Source organism: Cinclus cinclus, chromosome 10, assembly GCF_963662255.1.
Source record: "Cinclus cinclus chromosome 10, bCinCin1.1, whole genome shotgun sequence".
In the NCBI taxonomy this organism is placed as follows: Eukaryota; Metazoa; Chordata; class Aves; order Passeriformes; family Cinclidae; genus Cinclus; species Cinclus cinclus.
Window position 1 is genome coordinate 14,717,073 of NC_085055.1, and position 20,994 is coordinate 14,738,066.

Genomic DNA, 20,994 nt, shown 5'->3' on the forward strand with positions numbered 1-20,994 from the left:
CCCCATTTTTGGAGGTTGACCAAGGCTGACTGAACTCACATTCTTAGCAAAATCATCTCAGTCAGCAGAAGTGTCAACATTTGGGATCCTTCAGTATCCAGTAGTTTGTTTCAACATCAAAGACTAAGGCAGTGCATATGTTACCAGAATAGCTCACTGGGGATGTAGATGGGCAGTGGATTAAAATGCTGTGCCTTCACTGTGTATGACTATGGCTGTCTACCACAAAAAAACCCTAAAAACATGGTTAGTAGAATATGATTCTGTGTTTATCTCAGCCTTTTAACAACTAGTTATAGACTGCTGAAAGACAGAACTTAATGACAGAGCAACCACAGTAACAACATGATCTTGGCCAGGATTGTAGCACTGGCCACAATCCAGTAGCAAAAGATATTATTTTCATTGTTCCCACACTCCATAGTTGCATTGCCTGTGTTCAGCTGTGTTTAAAGGGGTGCTGCAGAAAGGTACTGGACAGAATGGTCTCCTGACAGGTGATCTGGGCAGTGAGGCTGCAGTCAGCTGAGGCAAGGAGGAATGATCCTCTTGGTTAAGAGAAACCTCATCAGAATTTTGTGCTGCATCACTGAGTGCTGCTCTGCTCATGGAGAAGAGCATGAGACAGAACGTCACCTTACTGCTATTCCTTATGAACTAGAGTCAAACTAGAGTTTGATCTCCAGTGCTTTTCACTTATTCCAAAACTGAGGAAATACATTTTGGCTTTCCTTTCTCCCTCACATGGGCAAAAAAGGTTAAATCTCCCTGAAACCTGGATAGTCCATGAAACACTCTGAATGTCCCAGCCAAGAGTGTGTGTACATATCTTCAGATGGTCCATGATTCAATACTTAGAAATTATACTGGACCTTATTAATTGTTTTGCTTGTATTCCTTTGAAAGCATTTTCTTGCCACCATTTGTCAAGAAGAAGAAAAGTCAGTTTAGAGAAGAAGATTTAGCTAAATGTTTTTTCCTGGCCTTGGCTGGTTCTTTCTTCTATAACCATATTCCTTTGGGTCATATTTCCTCTAGAGTCCTGGAAAACAGTTTAGTTGAAGTGAAGCATCTGTTATTTACTGTTGAAAACAGCATCTTCAACTGTAATTTGTGAGCCACCACAACATAGAGATGAACAGTGCAAATATTTTTTGGCAGGATAAGGATATTTTCAAGCACAGTTGTATTTCTGTGCACTTTGTACTGGTTATTATTTTGTTTTGTGTTTAGAACAGTCATAATCAGCCTAACTGGTGTGCCCTCTCAGTAAAAAATATAGCTCACATAAACGAAGTTTGATCTGGTTTGCAGGTCATATTGCTCTTTAGGCATGGTACAGTGTGCATTTAAATCACACTGCAATAAACACTCCTGTTGAGAGGCCAATCTTAGCAAAGTCTCTTCAGCCTACTGAGGTTTTACTTCACCCAGACACACTTTCAAGAGAGATCACACTGTCTTTCCCTGGAAAAGCATTTAGTCCTCTGGAATCCAGAAACATCTGTAATTTAATGTAACAAGTTTAACCATAAATGCTGCAACTATTTTTAATGCACTGTCCTTAGCTTGCCAACTATCTGCTCCTGTGAACATCCGCAGGACAACCTCCTGCCTGGCGTCTCTTGTACTGATGACAGTTTAAATATTCCTGCATTTCCACTAATGGCATACACATGAGAAAACATGTTGCTGACCCCCAGACTCTCCTCAGCATTAGGATATTACTGATCAATGTGCAGATCTTTGGGCCACAAAATCTACAATGCTGTTTCAAAAGCGTTATTCACAATTGTGAAGAGCACCTTGAAAATTATTCAAGTAAAACTAAACTAACGAGGAGGATTTCAGGTGTTCATGGACAGCCCACAGCACAGGCTCAGAGGAAATTCTGTCCCGGAATTATTGAAGGAGCATTATCTTCAAGACACATTGTTTTGCTGATGAGCTCCATCATTGTTCACACACAATATTCTGGGTATAGCAGAAAAACTGTAATTTGGGATTCACCTAGGAAGCTGCATGGCTGCCAGTCACTCTGTCTCAGTAACTCACCTACCCAGCAGGGTGGGAAACAACTGGTCCAGGAAGACAATGGAAAAGGCAGAGTTTTGACTCCAGCTATAGGACATAGAGCCACTAGAAATAACTATCAGCAATTTCAAGTTAATCCAAGAGATCCTTGTCATTCATAATTCAAATAATTTGCATGGTAATGTCTTGATTACTTGTGACATGGGTTCATTTGTTCCCCTTGATCCCCTGCAGTAGCAGTAGACTGGGTTAGAATCAAGTCAAGGATCTTTTTTTAATACAAAAATATTGCTAGATGTGATACTTTTTCTTTGGTTGGTGGTTGTTGCCACCAGTTCTGGATTTGCGGGTATGTAAGCACTTCATGTGTATGCAGCAATTACAAGAAATAGCAAATGCTCTGGAGTTCCTGACTGAAGTCATATTAGAAAGGCATTCTGCTTCAAACCCAGAGGAATTCAACATCACACATGAAATTTTCTTTGAACAAAGAAAACATTTCTTGGGTGGCACCCACACTGAAAGAGTTAAGATGATAGCTGCTTTTGTAATGGTAGCTAGGAGCACGATTAGCCTGGGAAATGCTGTAAATCAAGAAGCACTATAAAATTGGACATCAAATGTATTGGATGTTATTATTAAAAAAAAAAAAAAAAAGAAATTGGATCATTTCCTTTCATTTCTATCTGAAAATGAGAAATCATCCAGGTAATGAATCTCAGTAATCTCCTGAAATGCCTATCATTTATTTGCAAGGTACTTCTCAGCAAAGGTAAGGTGTGCATTTGATCTCTCACAGTTATTCGCCACAGCATTTTGCCTGAATGGCACTAAAAAAGATTTATAAACATTTGCGCTTGATAACAAAATAAAAGACTAAAATACAGAGGACTTGGGCTTTCAGACTACAGATGTGAAGGCAGTCCAGTGCAGATGTTGAACAGAACATTTTGGATTGTAACTATGACTTGTGCATGACTTGTACATGACTCCAGCTATTAACTCTGTTGGTCTTTATTGGCCAGAGGGGTCTAATTTTGAGCACAGGCTCCTAACAGGGCAGACAGTTAAATCCCACCTCACACAGCTTGTATTTCTAGCTCCACATGGTTATTGAAAACAAGAAAAGAAAGATATGAAAGATACACTTTTATTGCTAGAATACTTGGTAGAGGAGAGAAGGAAAATTACACAACAATAAAAGATTCATGCCTTTCAGTTTACCAGCAACAAATGGTAAAATGAACTCTTCACAGGCCAAAAACCCTGAATACTGAGTTCCAGAAAACTATAAATAAATCTATAATTTGGAATGGAATCCATCCAGCTCAATTCATGTCAATTAAACTATTTAGTTTATCCTATTTTAAAATACTTTTTCTTTGATATGTGTGAGTATGCTAAAAAAACTTTCTTCAATCTAATGTAATATTTTTTTTTCTCCCATTAAAACTTTTCTCCTTATCATACAAAAGGTAACTGCTGTGCAGCACTCAACATGATGAAGTTCTTCAAGTTAAAAATAAATAACCAAACAAACTATCTGGAAATAGTGCTGGGGAACATCTTAATTATTTGGAACTTTGGAATAAGACTGATGATTTATTGCTTTCTACCAAAATATCCCAAATTAATCTGGAGCTCCGACTGCTCTGTCAGAATTAAATTGGTGCAAGCATAAACCCAGTTTATTTAAAATGTGTCAAAACTGTGTCACTTGAAGATAAGAAGAAGGTACATAAAATTGTTTGAGCCTTTAAAAGTTCTATATAAAATATGTGGTATCAAACTGGATAACAGAAAAAATAAGGATCACATTTACTATGATGAATCTTATATTCCTAGTCTGTAAGTATTGAACAAGATACTGCTTAATTCTTTCTATTATTGGTCAGAAACTGTTGTTTTCTGCAAAATTACTGCTCTCAAAACTCACTAAACTTTCATATTTTAAGAACTGATACTGATACGACAGTGATACTGTCAGCTGGACTAAAGAAATAGAAGGGCATGGAATTAAGGGTTTTCACATTTGTTAGTTTGCATAATTTCCATTCATCCTTCTCCTGCTTTTCTTGACTAAGAATACTAGAATATTTTCACCAAAACAATATGAAATGGATGTTTCATTTAGAAGTGATTCAAGTTTCCAGCATGACTTAAAATACCCTATCTCTATTAAAAAAACCCTTTTTTTCAAACTTTCTCAGGTGTTTTAAGCTTTCATGTGGTTGTGCTTCATGCTATCAAATATTACACAAAGTACAAAACCATTTCATTCTATTTTTAAACTCTACACGAAGAAAAAGCCCCAAAACATACCTCGCATCTTCTAACAAGAATAAAGGTGCTAAGTGGGAAGATTTGGGGTCTTGCAGGCCCTGAGGGTTTTCTACAATGTATGGACTGTGATATAAATATTCTCAATAAAAAATAGTGAACATAAACAATAAAAACATTATTGGGTACATCTGGGTTTGGAGAGGAACTTTGTGACAGAAGAGAACTGTGACTTCAACTTTCATGAAACTCACAGTTCTCGTGAAACATTCCTCTGGAAATTCTGAACTTTGTGTTCTTTTTTAATATGTAGAGTAGAAGGACAGGTCTGGCATGTTTGATAAAAGGCCTATCAAATTTTTCCAGAATTAGTTGAATGTGAAAAGTTAATTAAAGCAGATGTTAAGTAATGGAGGCTCTGTATGGCAATCTGGGGTTTTAGCTTTTAATAAACAGATAACTAGAGTGTAATGGACTTTTGTAGAGTGAGTTATCAGAAATAGCCCAACAGTGACTGGCTGCTCAGTACATCGACAAGCTTTGAATGAGAAAATTACCTCTTGTCTCAGCAAGAAGTACTTGATTTCAACATCCTTAAAAATATATTCTTCTTGTGCATTCTTTACTTCTTCAAATAGATACACCATTTTGTTATAGTGACAAATAATATATAAAAGAATCTTGAAACATACATTAAATATTTTTCTATGCAAATAAATATACAGAAAAGATGTTTGTACAAAAGTTTACATATAAAGTGTTGTTCATGTGAAATACTTAAACAGGAATCCTAAAAACCACAGCTTTGCTGATCTACTCTTACAAGTAGACAAGGTTTTGTATAGGGTGACCTTGGAACTACCCAGTTGTCTTTGCTATTCACTTGTTCATGAGCACTAGGCCTGGTCAGAAATCACAGAGTGGGTTCAGGGAGTCTGCCTGCATCTTGATCTGAGTCTTCATCAGTCCCCGAGCTTTTCTAATCTCCACCCCAGAGGATCCCTACAAATGCCATGGCAGCCTTTTTCCCATCCAGACACAGCAGTAGCAGCCCTGCTCTCCCTCTTGCCTGCATGGGTTTGATGGTTTGCTTCCTCTGCCTCATTCAGTACCTTCCACCCTTCTGGAAGAATTCTAGCCCAAACCTCACCAATTCTGCATGTGGATGCATATGTATAATGAGGTGAGGAGAACAGAGAAGTTAGAAAATAATTCTAGTTCACCAGAAAATTAGATCAAATTGTTGTGTAGACTGGTGGCTAATGTGTTCACTAAGGAGGTATCACCTTCTGTCCAAGCAACTATTTCTGTTCCATTTAAAATGAGTCATCAAGTAAAATACAGTCATCTTCTGCAAAGTTCAGAATCCAGGTCTTCCTTTTCAGTAGTCTACAGAAGAATTACTGCTCACATGTTTTCTGATCTAGTAATCCTTACATATATATATACTTGAATTTGAATTCTAGTGTCTCAGCATAATTTCAAAAGTCAGTCTGCAGACAATGTACTTTCTTATTTATGCTCAATGAAATACTAGAAAGAGACATTGAATTCTCTGTCAGAGCATTTACTTGTATTGCCTTATGACTTTGGAACCCAAGTCATAATGGATGTGTGCCACATTCCTATCATTTACATTGAAAATCAGAATAATAAATAAACTCCCAAAGTTAGATTAAGCAAATGTTGCTACAATTTATTACAAATATCTCAACTTGAGTGTCCCAGAAAGGAGTAATGATACATTTTAAGAAGTAAAATCAATTAATCTTTTCTTTGTTTCACAAAAGAAGGGAAGAAGGCTCTTGCCTTTCCAGATGTAGATGTGGCAAAGGCTTTAGTTGTGGGCAGTGCTGAGTTAATGGTTGAACTCAACAATCTTAAAGATCTCCTCCAACCAGAATGATTTTGTGAATCTGTAGGGAGTTTTAGGCATTAGACTTGTCTTTCAGCTCTCAAGTTTACTGGCTCTGCTCAGTAAGGTAGGAACCTAAAGCCAATACCAAAATATGACATATTTATGAATAAACTGACAGAAATACCACATTGTCTAAAGTCACTGGCCACAGAGAAATACTTTGAGCGCCAGGGAAGCTGAGTGGAGAAATGGGGACAGATCCTTAGCTGGTGCAGGCTGTCATAATGGCATTCATTTATTCTCTTGGCCTGTAGGCAGAAGCATACTATGCTTTCAGAATGCCTGATCAAGGCAATTTCTCACTCTACTTTCTTACTTTGTCTCTTTTTAATCTCATTGCTTTCTGTGTCATCACAGCTAGAATTCAGATGTTGGTTCATAATTGCTACACACAGCAGTTTATTCTTATTTTTACAAAAAGAGAATGGAGCCCTTTTCTTAACTCTGATGTAGCAAACACCTCCCAACACTCAACAAAGCAACACAAGAAGCTTAAACAAAACTATGAAACTTTATAGCACACTCCCTATCTCATCCTCCCAGCACTCCTTTTTCCCTACACTCATTTTAAACTTCAACTGGGTGCTTCAGGATTATTGCTCAAGCTGTATATGGCTACAGAGAAAAGACAAAATAAATTAAATTTAAATAAAAAAACCCCAAACACTAGAAACTTTGAAGAGTGTCTTCAAATACACTTGTGAAAAGAGAGACTTTAATTCATTAAAATGAAAGTGTTTTACCAGTGTTTCCCAATTAGTAAGTACCATTCAACAAAGGGGTGATTAACTCTCCTCCTGGGTGCTCATGAAAGGCTTGCAAGGACTGGTGCAAGCAGTATTAAAAAAAATATATATATCTCAAAACAGTACATGTTTATGAGAGACCCCCCAGCAAACAAGGCAAAATGCCAATTTGGTTCATTACCAAGAGAAAATTAGGAAATTTTTGACTTGAGATCAACAGAAATAGCAGAATCAAGAGGTTTGCAGCCACATTTGAGTTGCTGATGCAAAAGGAAAAAGCCGACATTGAAATCTGAAACCTTTGCTTTGCCAGAATAAGAATGCTCAAATGCAAAACAAATGCCTGATATTTCCTCAGTTCTCCTGAATACAATGTAACACAATTCAAAAACATGCATACAAGTTGAATTTCATCTCTGTTAGGGAGCCATATCTGAACATCTGGATCATTTACATTCCATTTAAGCTCTCATTCTCTCCAAATAAATGAGCTTTTCCCAAGTTATACATATTTAGAAATGTGAGTAAAAACAATTCAAGAAAAAAAGTGAGTAAAAACAATTTAAAACAACCCCAAGCCTAGAATTTGTGTTTAGTTTACTTTCTGAACTCTACAAAGGGCCTTTGCACACTGTGAAAATGGCCATTTCCTACAGTTCTTGGTAAACACAGCAACTACCTTACAAGTATCTATCTTCTCTGGTGTTGTTGTACAAGTAAAAGTCATCTGCAAACTCAAAAGGAAACAAACCCACCCAAACATCACTGTCCCAAAGCCACATCTGCTGCTCCAAGAGCCCTGTGCTGCTGGCAGCTCTGACAATTTTGGATTGAATCTGGTCCAAATTTGGCATCAGTACCAGAAAATACTTTTTTTCCCTCTGAAGCCTCTGCAGGTCAAGGGCTTAGAGGGTTTCTGTGAACATGCACACATGCACATTTATGTCAGTAATAGCTTTCCATTGCCTCACATTGCAAACAGTGCAAACACATAGATCATAAATAGATCAGTATCTATTTTAGATACAGTAAGCTTTTGTATGAATGGCCTAAATATTATTTTAAACAGTCACACAAGAGCTACATGTATTGCTTAAAACTGTTAAAGATGGCCAAGTTTCTTAAGGAAGGATTATATTGCAAAAACAAATTTTAAATCAACAGAAATCTGCACTGTCTAAACTAAATGGTGCAATTATCAGTACTCATGAAATAAAACAACATAGAAAAGCATAAACACTAGATAAAGGGAAGCATACTTTTCCAGCATTTCTATAGTCACTCTGTCAAAAAGACTATTATGCATTAATTGATATTTGCTTTCTCAAGAGGATAAAATCTAAGTAAGTTTGGGGTTTTAAATGGTATGGCAAAAAATTAAACAAAATCGGTATCTTTGAGTCATTATTTTATTCCATGTTGCTGAGAAGAAAAGTGGTGGAGGAGAAATGAGAAGTTAAATTTTCCATTAAGCAGTGTCTAAGAACATTGCCTTCAGGAAAGACACTACTGTTCATCCTGCTGTATTTTAAAGTGTTTTGACACAAATGTGCACAGGTGTTGTTCTGCTATTTAAAAGAAAGGATAATAATTATCAGCACTGTGCACATCAGACAATGCAAATTTAGGCAAAACTCCTCTGGTTAAGTACCTAACATTTTCCTGAGTCTGAACCCTTTTTCCTAGGTGAGGAAGCACAGAAAGATCCTATCAGTGCTTACTGAGATTATGCACTGCAGCACCTCTACCTATGAGCAGAGTGGCTTCAGCTCTACACACCCCTGTGCTGCATGGTGTTGAGAATTCAAAACTGCCATTTTGATTTCATCTTTGATTTTTAAAAACAGTACAGCATATCTTATATGGTATACAGGACAATATACCCTCAACCTGCTTCGTACAGCCCTGGGTCAATCAATCCATACAAGTCCTTTCTATCATTCCCTGCTGTTCTGAGCATTTCAGACAGAATTTAGGTGAATGTATTTTAAAGCAGGAGTTAAATATGATCTTAAACAGTGCAGCTGATTGACAAACTTCTTGTGAAAAGAGTAGCTTAAGTGGGCAGATGGGTGAAAGCTTTTGTGGCAGATCTCAGCAGCAGAGGCAGAGGCATTTACTCAGCATGCTTTGGTTGTAACATGCTTTAGGCTTGACCATGTTTACTCTTCCCTTACAATGGCTCTGTGCACAATTGCTCCCAGTACTGGCTTCACATGATAAATTTCAAATGCCAATGCAAGAGATGAAGCACATGATATATTTTTCCCCATGCCGTGAGCCCAGGGAATTTAGAGTTGGCCATCTCATTATTTAGACTAATGCCTCAGGAGGATTTAATGTATTACTTTGGGTTAATCACATTAACAATAATATAATGCATCTACCATGGCCTGGGCTTCTTTCCAACACTGTGCTCTTTATGTTCAAGGAAAATAAAGGAACAGACACCTAAAGTAATTCAGAGAAACAACATATTACTGCTCTAAAAATCATTGATATAATTCACTGGAGGGAACTGTTATTTCTGAGCCAGAAATTGACTAATCTCATCTATAGGATTTTGTCAAAATACATCTGCACGCAGTTCCTTTTCCTCATACAGATCTTCTGTAAAATCAGTTCCCATTTTTCCTAGCTGACAAAGTTTATTAGTAGCCTAAGTAAGACATCAACACAGCAGCCTAATTCCTTTGTTTTGTTCTTAAAGCTCCAGTCGTCCCCATGGAGTTCATAAAAGTAGTAGTTATGATATTTACTATGTGCAAAAATGATACTTTTTGTAATGTAGTGCTGTTTCTGTCTTTTTGCATTAACTGAAAATGTATTTTTAATGATGTTCCAGGGATTTTTTTTTTTATTAATACATTTCCAATATTGTGTACAGAGCAATTTATCTGTAGACCTTCTCACAGCATGGGGAGAGGTATGGTAATAGTAATTAAATTCTTAAAGCACATGGAGGCAGATCAATATTGTGTTTTCTTCACCGCCTCTTATTGAAAAGATGACACACAAATGCATCTGTGCGTCTAAACCTCTCCATTTGCAATATCTTAAGTTAAAGCAAAAAAGCACCTGCTGTCACCAGTAGCTCCTTAAGACATATAGGTTGGGATCAGTCCAAGTAGGTATTATTGAAAATACAAGATCTTTAACTTAAAGTAATGGAAATCAAATGTACCTGCCCCTCTTTTTTTTTATTCCCCCAAAATGATAAAGATTTTGGATGGAAGGCATCGGTGTCACCTCCTGACAACCTTCCCACACTGTGCTGTGATTCAGTACCTCAAAAGCTCACCTTAGTCAGGATTAACTGGGTTGGCACTCTAGAGCAATAACATCATTACTACTGAAAAAGGGATCCAATCCCATCCTCACTTTGAAGTCAATGCTGCCTCAATACTATAACATTATATCTATGGATTCTCTTATTCTGAGTCCCAGTTCTCATCTGAGATATAAAACTCAGGTGAAAACTAAATTTCAAAATGACACCTTGCTGAGAAAGCGATAATTGCCCTGTATATATCAGCTACTACCATGCACACTCCGCATATCTGAACTTCTCCTGCAGTTTTATAAAATTATTCAGGTCACATTATTTTTCATGTGTTATTATTTTTCAGTTTCTCCAATCGGAATACAGTATTCCTGAGTGATGTGACCCTTGTAACAACATTTTTCTCCAGAGGCATCTCCATCTCAGCTATGTCTGAACAGATTTTTTTCCCAATCTAAACAAAGAAAATTTTTAATAATTTTATAACATTTTTATATCAAATCATCTACTGTTAGCATGAGAGTTTCATTTTAGAATTTTTTTGGTAGCAGTTACCCTGATTTTTAGATTTACTGAGGGTTTGGGTTTTTTCTGTAGCTATGATTAAAAATAAAAATTCGGGAGGATTGCAGTCCTTTCAGTCTTTCCCATCCTTTGCCCATAAATCTGTGTCTGATTGCCTACAGGTAATCACCTCCTGCTCAGTAAGTGCAGTGTTACTGTGAGGGGCAGTGCCTATTAACTGACTGTGGCCATGCCTCCCTATAACCCTGTTCTGGACTTCCTGCCCTTCCTGCACTTCAAAACAAGAGGGAGATTATAGACAGAACCTAAGTGCTTGAAAAGCAGGCAGCGAAGTGCTCACCTTGTTCTACACATCTCAGGTTTTACATAAATGGGCTGCATAAAACGATCTCTTTCTTTCAGTGAGTAAATGACATCAATGCCAGTGAGTGCCCCTCTCCAGTTAATGAAACCCAGGCTGATGAGGGATGTCAGTACAGTCATAAATGGAAAGTTAAAATGACCAGCACATCCCAGTATAACTCAGAAACGCTGAGAAGCTGGCAAAAATACCAGGGAAGCTGTGTTTGGAAAGATGCAGTGCTGGTGTGACTCTGCCCCCTGTGAGTGCCACCAGTGACATTGATGGACTGGGAGCTGTGAGACTTTGTCCTGGTCCAGGACATATTCCATGTCTCTGAGCTGAGAGCCCTGGGGAACCTCCCCTCACTCACTGCAACTCAGAGCCTGCTCAAAAAAACAGTGGGGGCATTTTAGGATAAGAATAGATTTTTAAAACCTGCTCTTTAGGTGCAGAGAGAGTGGAATGGCTCACATACAAGCATGGCACACCCACCAGTCCTTACTGAGGACAGGGGAACAGAACAAAGATTTGCCAAACTCTCAGAGGGATCTGAACATTGCCAGCTTCCTAGAAAAACAATTGCATCTTAGATGTTCTCCAAATAAGGACATTTTTTTAAAAAGGGGGAAATGGTGGCATTTCCCACATACTTTAGAACAGAAAGTTGATTAATCTAAATGTGGACTACTAAAATATCATTTTATGACAGATTTTTCTTCTCCCTAAAGCAGAACTAGGAAAATAAAACATGCAAGTGAGTTGTTACTCAGCAAAGGAAGCTATAAACACCAAAGTAGAAGGTGATAGCTGGATCACCTACCACAGTGTAATAAAAGGTATAGGAATCACATACAGTAAAAGCATATATAAATAGGAAAACCAAAATCAAAAGGGGGGAGGAAAAAGGCAGGGGGAAGTGAAAGAAGCAAAATAGTGTTGAACAGCTGATGTCCCAAGAGGATGCATAACATTGCTGCCAAGGATCCATTGGCTTCACTAGTTGTCTGTGAACCACATACTGAACCTATTTAACTGTATAATTCTTGTGAAATCCAAGAAAACAGTGCTAGAGAAAGCACAGAAATCAAATTTCCCATGCATTCACTTTGTATCAGAGGCAGGAATCAACTGTGAGTTTGGATCCCTAAAGACACATGCACCTATGGACACAGGGATGTAAAACTTCTGTAAAGCCCTGCATTTTCAGCATCACAAATCAGGAATCCCCTGCAGCCACAGCCTGAAGATGAAGTAGTGCTGAGCTGAGCTGCAGCCTTGTGCTGTGAGTTAAACCTCCTCAGCTAACTGTGAGTAGCATGGTACTGGGGCAGAGTGGGTTTGGCACATCAACAGCTGCTATTTTTCCAACTTGACATGGAATTCAATGTAATTTATATAATCACTGTGTCTATGGACATAAACATACAACTTGCACTTCCCATCCAGCTAGATTTGGTGATCTTTGGTGTAACAAGCCTGAGTGTCATAATAAACAATAACACTTGATTTGGTCATAGAATCTACCGCAATAATCTTTCCTTAAACCTGAAAATTCATCCCAGTCCTGGCACTGTCATCAGAAGTTTGTTATTTTGGTTTCTTCCAACTTTCATGCTGATTTTTTTTCCAATTCTATTCATGTGCATTGATACTACTACAAACTATGATTTCTAAAAATTCTACAGAAGTTAAATTATGTTAACTTGACTCCACTTCTGTTCATATTTTTAAGCAAGAGGCCTGATTCCTCTACAGGTATATTCACACAGCATTGCTAATCTCCTGTGTGTGTGAGAAGCACTGTAGGGATGTAAATCACTGCTGCTCAGGATGCTGCACTGGAGTGCCCTGCTCCCATGACTGCAAGACATCTGACACTGCATTCTGCCATGTGCCTTGGGACTCCAAAGTGCCATACTATTTTAGTACCCATGCCCCAATATTAGGATAAAATAGGATTATCAGGACGATAATAGGATTATCATCTCTCTACAGATCCAGTTCATTACTCTGTCTGCTCTGCAAATAAATTCATAATGTAAATGCAAGCCATCATCTGTTTTTAAACCTTAGCATTTTCTTCACACAATTGCACAGCTACAGGAAGGTAGTAAAATTCTCTTCAGTGACATTACCCTCAATTTCACAATGTTTTCGATACTTAAGGTCACATCTAGAACTTGTGGATCTCTTATAGAGCACTACAATTCTTGCCTCAGCCTTATCTTCTATTTGCATTTACCCACTATCTTCATGTGTTTCACCCACCTTTATTTGGACATCATTTATACATGTGCATTAACTCAACTGTCAATTCTGCAACCAAGTAGTTCTCCATATGTCCACCAAAAATGGTGCATAGACTTTGACCACAGAAAAATGTTTAGCATTTGAAAAAAAAAAAATTACCAATTTTATGAAATTCCAACTTCAAAATTTAAACTACATCACTTTTACCTCTTTGTTTGACAAGTTTAAAATTATAGTTTTTGTTCCATTTCAGCATGTTGCATATAGAAAGCATTAGCTACATGACAAAGAGCTGCCATAACCATTTAGGAAGCATCATTTACCTGACAATTTCCTTTAACCCTCCTCAGCATGAAATTAAACTGATTTGTTCTTTCTGCTGTGAGATGCAAGTGATTACTCTTGCCTTAAACTTAAACTGAAGTGTTTTCATTTATTAACAAAATCAGTTTGAGCTGAACTTCGAAGATCTATACTCATGCCATAATCCCTCATGGGCTTATGTCAATGAAATACTGTGCTATAAAAAAGCAGATGTTTCTGACAGCATCAGTCCACAGAAAAAGCAGCATGTAGCAACAATACAGCCATCTAGAAACAAAAGCAGATTTTAGGTATCAGTTTGCTAGGAATACACATCACACTTGCTGCCACATGGACAAGAATAATGTCCTGGCAAACCATTATTTATCCTGAAGGGTTTTCTAATTTCAATTACAATGATTTATTAGAGATCATGAAACAATCTTTTTTTTTATTTTGCTCATGTGTCTAGTCTTTACAGTTAATAATTCTGTACTGAATGCAAGATACTGATGATGTATAGCTGCAAGCTTGAGATTTATTCATGCAAAAATATTCAAGACTCCTGTTGCAAATGCTGTTTAATGGCCATCTTTGAAAATTGGGTTCTAAATCACTTACTCAAAAAACCTTTGCTGAGATGTGTAGCTTTTGAAATGTAAGCTGAGACTTAAAGTCTGGTTTAGTTACAGTGAGATAGCCAGTGGAAGGCTGAGGTTATTGCACTGACAAGGTGAGTTCTTCCTGTGAAACCTTTGACAAGCAAAGAAGCCAATATTGATATTAATTAACTTACAGCAGCACTCTTGGAGCTCTAAACAAAATCACAGCTGAGCTAGATTTTGTATAAACATAATAAAGGATGTGTACTTATAAGCTAAAGACACAAAACAGACGAGCAATAGAGTGAAGGAAGTGTTGTCATCCCCATTTCATAGTATGAGGCCAGAAATGGATAGAGATGCCAGACTTTTTACCTCTTGCACTGCCTTTGTTTCCCCACTGCTGTCGAAAAAGATATAGAGGACACTTGGCTAATCCTCACCCTATTGTGACAGCTCAGTGATGTCCTGTTCCATCAGGTACACATTTACCACCCTACACTTAGATCAGGGGAAGATTGTTACTTGCATTAGGAGACATTTCTCTTTCCCAGGCTTGATCTTTTGTTCATTAAATCATTAGCTGCATTAAATAATACAGATATAAACAATTTTTCTAGGGGCTTCAATGAGATAGAATTAATTACATGCTCTCAGAACAAGTTTTCAAATGAAAGCAGTCCTGGCTGCCTCAGCTGGAGCATAGCTAACCCATGTGGGTCTGTGGTAGTTGCAAACCAGACAAGGTAGGGCTGCAAGCAAGATTTAACTTGCATGAACCATGCTCTACTGTGCCAGTAGAGAAAGCCTATACAGGCCCAGAAGGATCATTTCAGTAACTAGAATTCAGATTTCAGAGCAATGTCTCTATTTGCAGATTTCCCAGCATTTAAGAGTGAGGGAGGGCTGAGAATCACACTTGTAAGTACAGACACCAACAGTTGCGCTCTGTGTGCCTAGATCCCCATAAAGATGTGAGTCTGTACAGGGTTCTTTGTGACTCTACTGCAGAAAGCAGAGATTTCACTGTTGATTTTGTGGCGATGTGAGGGAATTAAAAGTTTACAATGCCTGCATTGTGATTTACTACTCAGTATTCCTAGGGATTGGGTGTGTATTTCTTCCTACTGGTTCCCCTGGCAATTTGGGATTTATCTTTTGATCTATTTTCATTTCAAACCACATAAGAAAAGATGTTTTCAACTGCTTTGTATTCAGTGACAAATTCCTTATTACTAAATGCATTCTGACTCTTGCTAAAAAAAATTATGCACTTGATAGCACACAGGGATTTAAATCCATCCACTGCAAGGAGTACTTGTGCAGATTAATGCACAGTTCCCAGAAATTCTTAGGCCTTGTTGCTAGAGGCTGGCTGAAGTAAAAAGCCTCCCTTCCAGATTTTGAGCATAGAAACTCAAAGCATTCTCTGAATCCAGGTTTTGACGCAGTCCTTATTTAAAAACATAAAACCACCATGGCACATGCCCTACCACACCTCAACCCCCACCCAGAAAAGCCCAGAAAGGTCAATACAGAGAAGCTGTCAGGGTTTTGATTTCCTTCCTATCTAGAGCATTTGGACCCGAGATATTACTAAAGCCTATCTAAATACATAAAGTAAACTTCACTGCAGTGTAGAACTGATTAAGAAGTCTTTGCATTTGTCTTCATGGAAGAGCAATCATCCTAATGTTTAAAGTATAGAATAAAAAGATGCAAAACATAAGGAGAGATAAAAGCATACAGTATTTAGAGGACAAACAAGAAACAGAGAGCAGCCAGGGAATGTGGGACAGAAGGACAAAAGAGGGGCTGCTTGAAGACAACAGGAGAATAGAGACAAAAGTTGATAGCAAGAGAAAAAAAACACTAGGAAAATACTTTTCTGAGCATCCATTGGATCTTCTCACAGGAATGGAAACCTAAGAATGTTAAAAGGGGAAAGATATTTGTACAAATATTATCAGGCTATTTCTTAGAGGCAGTTATGGTAATTCATACATATTTTAAGCTTGTAAATTCTTCTAGCAATAGCATTAGATCTAGCAGGTCTTTTGAAGAAGTCAAGGTTGTAAACTTGAAGTGTATATCTATGATTAATTTCAGTCATCTTGACTGTCTCATAATTTGGTATAGGTCTTTTTGCAGTATTTAATATTTAGATACAGCATTCTACTTTCATGTCAAGTGTATCAGAGTTAATTCTAGAAGACCGTGATTTTCAATGCCAGGAGCCTGGTATTAGGCTCTCAAGCCTATGGTTTGGATATGAAATAATTAGCCACAAGTTCAGAACTGACTGGACTGAGTTTGCTTAGTTCATATTTTATAAAATTACAAAAGGGTATTGCTATTTTAATGCATTAAAGAAATCTCCTATATAATGCATAAGAATAATTTGCTTCTTTTCCCACAGGACTTTAAATCACCTGGTAATATTGTGGTATCCAGACTAATTCCCAGTAGTTAGATACTATTCCATGAGAAAAACAGCAATTACATCTGACTACGTATTTTAAATGAGGGCAAAGAACAGACCAAAGAAAGTGTCAGCTCAGGCTCTGTGAATTCACGTGGCATAGAAGCCTTCTTTTCTTTTTCATAGGTGAAAAATCTAAGTCGATTTCCTTATTTATTGTTGCTTTTTTTCTAGCTTTAAATGTAATGCTCCTGTTAGGATATTATGTGAGAATCTTCATTTGTGCCGTATTATAATAATCTGTTTCTGCAAAAATGTCTAGCTGTCTCTGTAGTGGTAAGGATGAGAAATTATAGATGCAGAAAAGCTTCAGCACACCACAAAATTCTGCAGAACTCAGGAAAAAAAATCTAGATTTACAATATCAGTTAATTTCTGTTGTCAGTGGAATTAGCTATTAGTTATATTCCTGCTACTGAATCGATGTCACAGCCAGAAACTCTGGTCCTATCTTCCCCATGGCCTCCCCCTTTTCCCATTTGCTATTACAGTCCTTTAAGTCCTGGTTGAAATATTTTGTTGTCTTAGCTCAGTCTCTAATAACACATCACAAATCCAACACACACAGTCATTCAGAAGTGATGGTTTCCCAGCTGAGAAGTGCATGAAGGCTAAATTACTTCTGTCCCCGAACTGACCTTTTTTGAGGTCAAGTTAAGCTCATTAAGAAGAGTGTTGTGAAGCCTGTGCTGTAGCCCTGTCTTTCAGCTGCACCTATCACATGTAAATATGGATTGTTGTACTTCCAGATCTCTGTAGTCCCTGAGCTAATGTACTGCTGCTAGGTTTGTCTTGGCCAGGTGCTGATGCTGGTGAACACATCTAACAAACCAGCACAGCCTAATAAACAGCGCCTGTGACTATGGCCAAGAAACAGATTCGCTTTCTCTTCTGACCTGGGTTATGAGTTTGGGACCACAGCACTCACATTTGTGCCACTGCTGCAGCCTTCACCGCAGCCACAGTCCTTACCCTGTACCCTGTGCAGGGCAGGGCTGTCTCACCCTGCTCTGTTTTACAGGGCCAAGCACAGATAAGGCCCTGGACACTTCTGTTGTGCACATGGCAATGATAAACCCACTGTCAGATAGGTGGTTAAACCTCTGGGTAATGGTTCTTTTCCTTTTCATATGTAAATATTTCTATTTTAAAGAAATGGAAATAACTTACTTGCTTTATTCCAAACTAATGAATAGGGTTAGTGTCATCAGAAGCTTTTCCTTGCAATTTAACGGCCAAGAGGAGAAAAGAAAAGAAAAGAAAAGAAAAGAAAAGAAAAGAAAAGAAAAGAAAAGAAAAGAAAAGAAAAGAAAAGAAAAGAAAAGAAAAGAAAAGAAAAGAAAAGAAAAGAAAAGAAAAGAAAAGAAAAGAAAAAGAAGTATCTACTATTGATTCTGTCTCTTTGTTGAGCCATCACCAGGATGGTTATTTTTAATTAAAAGATAGAAATATTTATGCCTGAAGGATTCAGGTTTGTTGATGCTCTAGAGCCATGATAGAAAGAAATGCCTTTATTTCTTTGGTCCATTCAGTATTTACTATTTATTATTTTGGTCCGTTTCAGTATATAAAAAGCATCTACTTTTCATATAGTTCCTGTTATTGTCTCAAATTCAATAAGAGTGTATGCATAACATTGACAGGAAAGAATGCTGAGGTATGTAATTGTTAATATTAAATATTATTTTAAAATATAATGTGATATGTTATTACCAAAAGCACAACTACATTCAAGACTGAAGCCTATCAGAAAACCAGTAAAGTGGCCTTAAATTAACATCCGGTGAATGACTACATTTTCTTTGCATCAATAAATTCTGGTTTAGCTTAGTGGACCTACTACTATGTGGGAACTTGCAAGGTATATGGGGGCTCAGATTTGGGTGATAATAATGTATATTATTTATCATCCCCCACTGCTTTTCATACTTCCTTGTGTCTTTCATCAGCACAAGCCCCTATTGTTCAACTTAAAACATTTTTAAATTGCATTTCTCCTCAGCTCTTACTATCAGCCATAATCAAAATATGTCAATTCTTCCACCACACCCCTTTAAACAGCCAATTTTACTTTTTTTCCCATCCATATGGGATGGGGAAATGCCACCTAGGTTATCATCATCTTGCACATCACTCACTCGCATCACTCACTGCAGTCTCCTCTCCATTCTGGGTTGCTTCCTTGTACCTGGTGTGCCAAGTAAAGCCTTTTCCAAGTGTTTAGAGAGATCCACAATTCAGCAGTCAAGATTCACTGGAGTTCTGTAATCCCATCCTCCACTACCAACTACAGTACCTCATCTCTGCTCTTCTGTCAGCAATTAAGGATTTCCTAGCACAGGTTAACAGCTTGATTGTCTCTCCCCAGAGACGCATCAGAGCCAGGATAAAGATGTCTCAGGTGTTAGGAGTGGCAGTTACAAGGCATCTTAAGTTTTCTAAAAACTTCAGAAGTTCCTTAATTTAAAAAGTGATCCTAATGTTTTTCCAGCTCTTCTCCTCATTTCTCACCTAGTAGGAAATGAGTGACACAAGAAACGTTTTTACACTCAAAGCTGTCTAACGTACATCAGATCATTACCATATGTGCTCAGGTTTGGTTTTTTTTACAGAGTTGACGTAGATCCAGATGAAGATCTGAAAGCTAAAGCTGCGAGCCAGGTATGTCAGGCTTTTGGACATACATGCTGAATTTAAAAGTGTTCAATGTTTGGCAGATCATGGCTGCATCTGTGGAAGTGAGACATCTCAGAACAATGTTTAATCCCTCAGAATTAAAAAGGAAAATGTGTAATATTCAATTCTAGTAGGTCAGGTGTATGAAAATATTTTTCAGTTATTTTTCACACGGAAGCCTAAGTACACTGTGAACTTGAAACCTCTAAAGGGGGCTCCTGAACAAGCTGCAGCTGTTCTTCTGTGCCCTTGCAGTTTTTGTCATATATGTATGGTGCAGTTTCAAATGCAGCACTGCCTGCAGCAGCCGGAGAAATCTGCAGAGTCAATGCACAGAGACATGACCTGTGGCTCAGCATGGTGAGTGGAAGAGCAGTGGGACTGAGCAGAAGCCACAGTACAGCTGACAAGGTGCCAAAACAAAAACAAGTGCCTAATGCTGGTGATACTATCCTGTGCACCTTTTCAGGCAACACAACTGGGACTGAAATTTAAATCATCCAACAATAACATAAATGTAGAAAATAAGCTGAGGAAAATACAAGATACTTTATCCATTTGAAAATATAAAGCTTTAATATATCTTATATACTGAGTATTCCTAACACACATTTACACATATCTGAAGGCACATAAGGTGAATCTCAATTTTCATTGTAACAAGTAGAATTCAGGTGCCTAATTATCCTAATGTTTCTTTTAAAAGAAGGAAAGACAGTATTTTTCACACTGGCTCTATCTTCATTTTACAGCCCAGTCACTGTTCATAAAGGTTTAGCATAACCCTTCATTGCACCATGGCAAGGCACTGTTTTATTCTGAGTCTGAGAAGTCTCATGCTACATTCACTTTCCTAAGCATTTTGGTAGGAATTCCTGCAATGCCTCTGTCCAAATTCTTAAGTCTATTCTTAATTGGAGTATAGAAATACAGAATTGCAGAAATTTTCTGCTTTTCAGCACTCATGAATTATCAAAGATCAGGGAATGCAGAATGCAGCATAAAATTGATTGAATGCATGTTTTGCCAAAACCTGATTTCTTCAGAGGCATTCTAATTCTTCTTCTAATTAGGTACCTAATTTTCTCATTCTTCCACTGAAAATAATAATTTTTATTTACAACAGTAACACATCCAGTGTCCCAGCCGTGGTCTGTGAATTAACACCTATCTCTCCTGACACAGCTGAGCAATACAATAGACAAGGTGTAAATAAATATAGCACTTTTCATGCCCTATCATGTCCAGTTCAGCATTCCTTATAGTACTATTTTATACCTTGGAAAATAGTTTTGCTGTTCTGATTATTTTTCCCCCTCTCATGGTATTTTATTTTCATTTGTCTGACTTTTTTTTTATATTGGACATCTCAATATTTTAGTAATTCAGGTCTTTGCTGCATTCTCTGTAGCACTCTCTGTACCTATCATAGTTACTAAAGTCAGGTTGTTTCTTCTAATTTTCTCTTTCATCTCATATCTCTCTCTCATTCCTCTTCTTCCCCTGTGTTTCCTCTTTTCTTTCCCTTTATTTCCAAAACGCTATTTTCATT

The 20,994-nt window shown here is 37.6% G+C and overlaps 1 protein-coding gene across 1 annotated transcript in view; it reads left to right on the forward strand.

Annotated features, from left to right (window-relative positions):
• The window catches only part of SLC9A9 (solute carrier family 9 member A9), a 174,636-nt gene that overhangs the window by 110,842 nt on the left and 42,800 nt on the right, over positions 1 to 20,994 (forward strand). Inside the window, exon 13 of the mRNA XM_062498885.1 lies at positions 19,379 to 19,427. Within this exon, the coding sequence (XP_062354869.1) occupies positions 19,379 to 19,427 (49 nt within the window). The remainder of the gene's footprint in view (positions 1 to 19,378; positions 19,428 to 20,994) is intronic.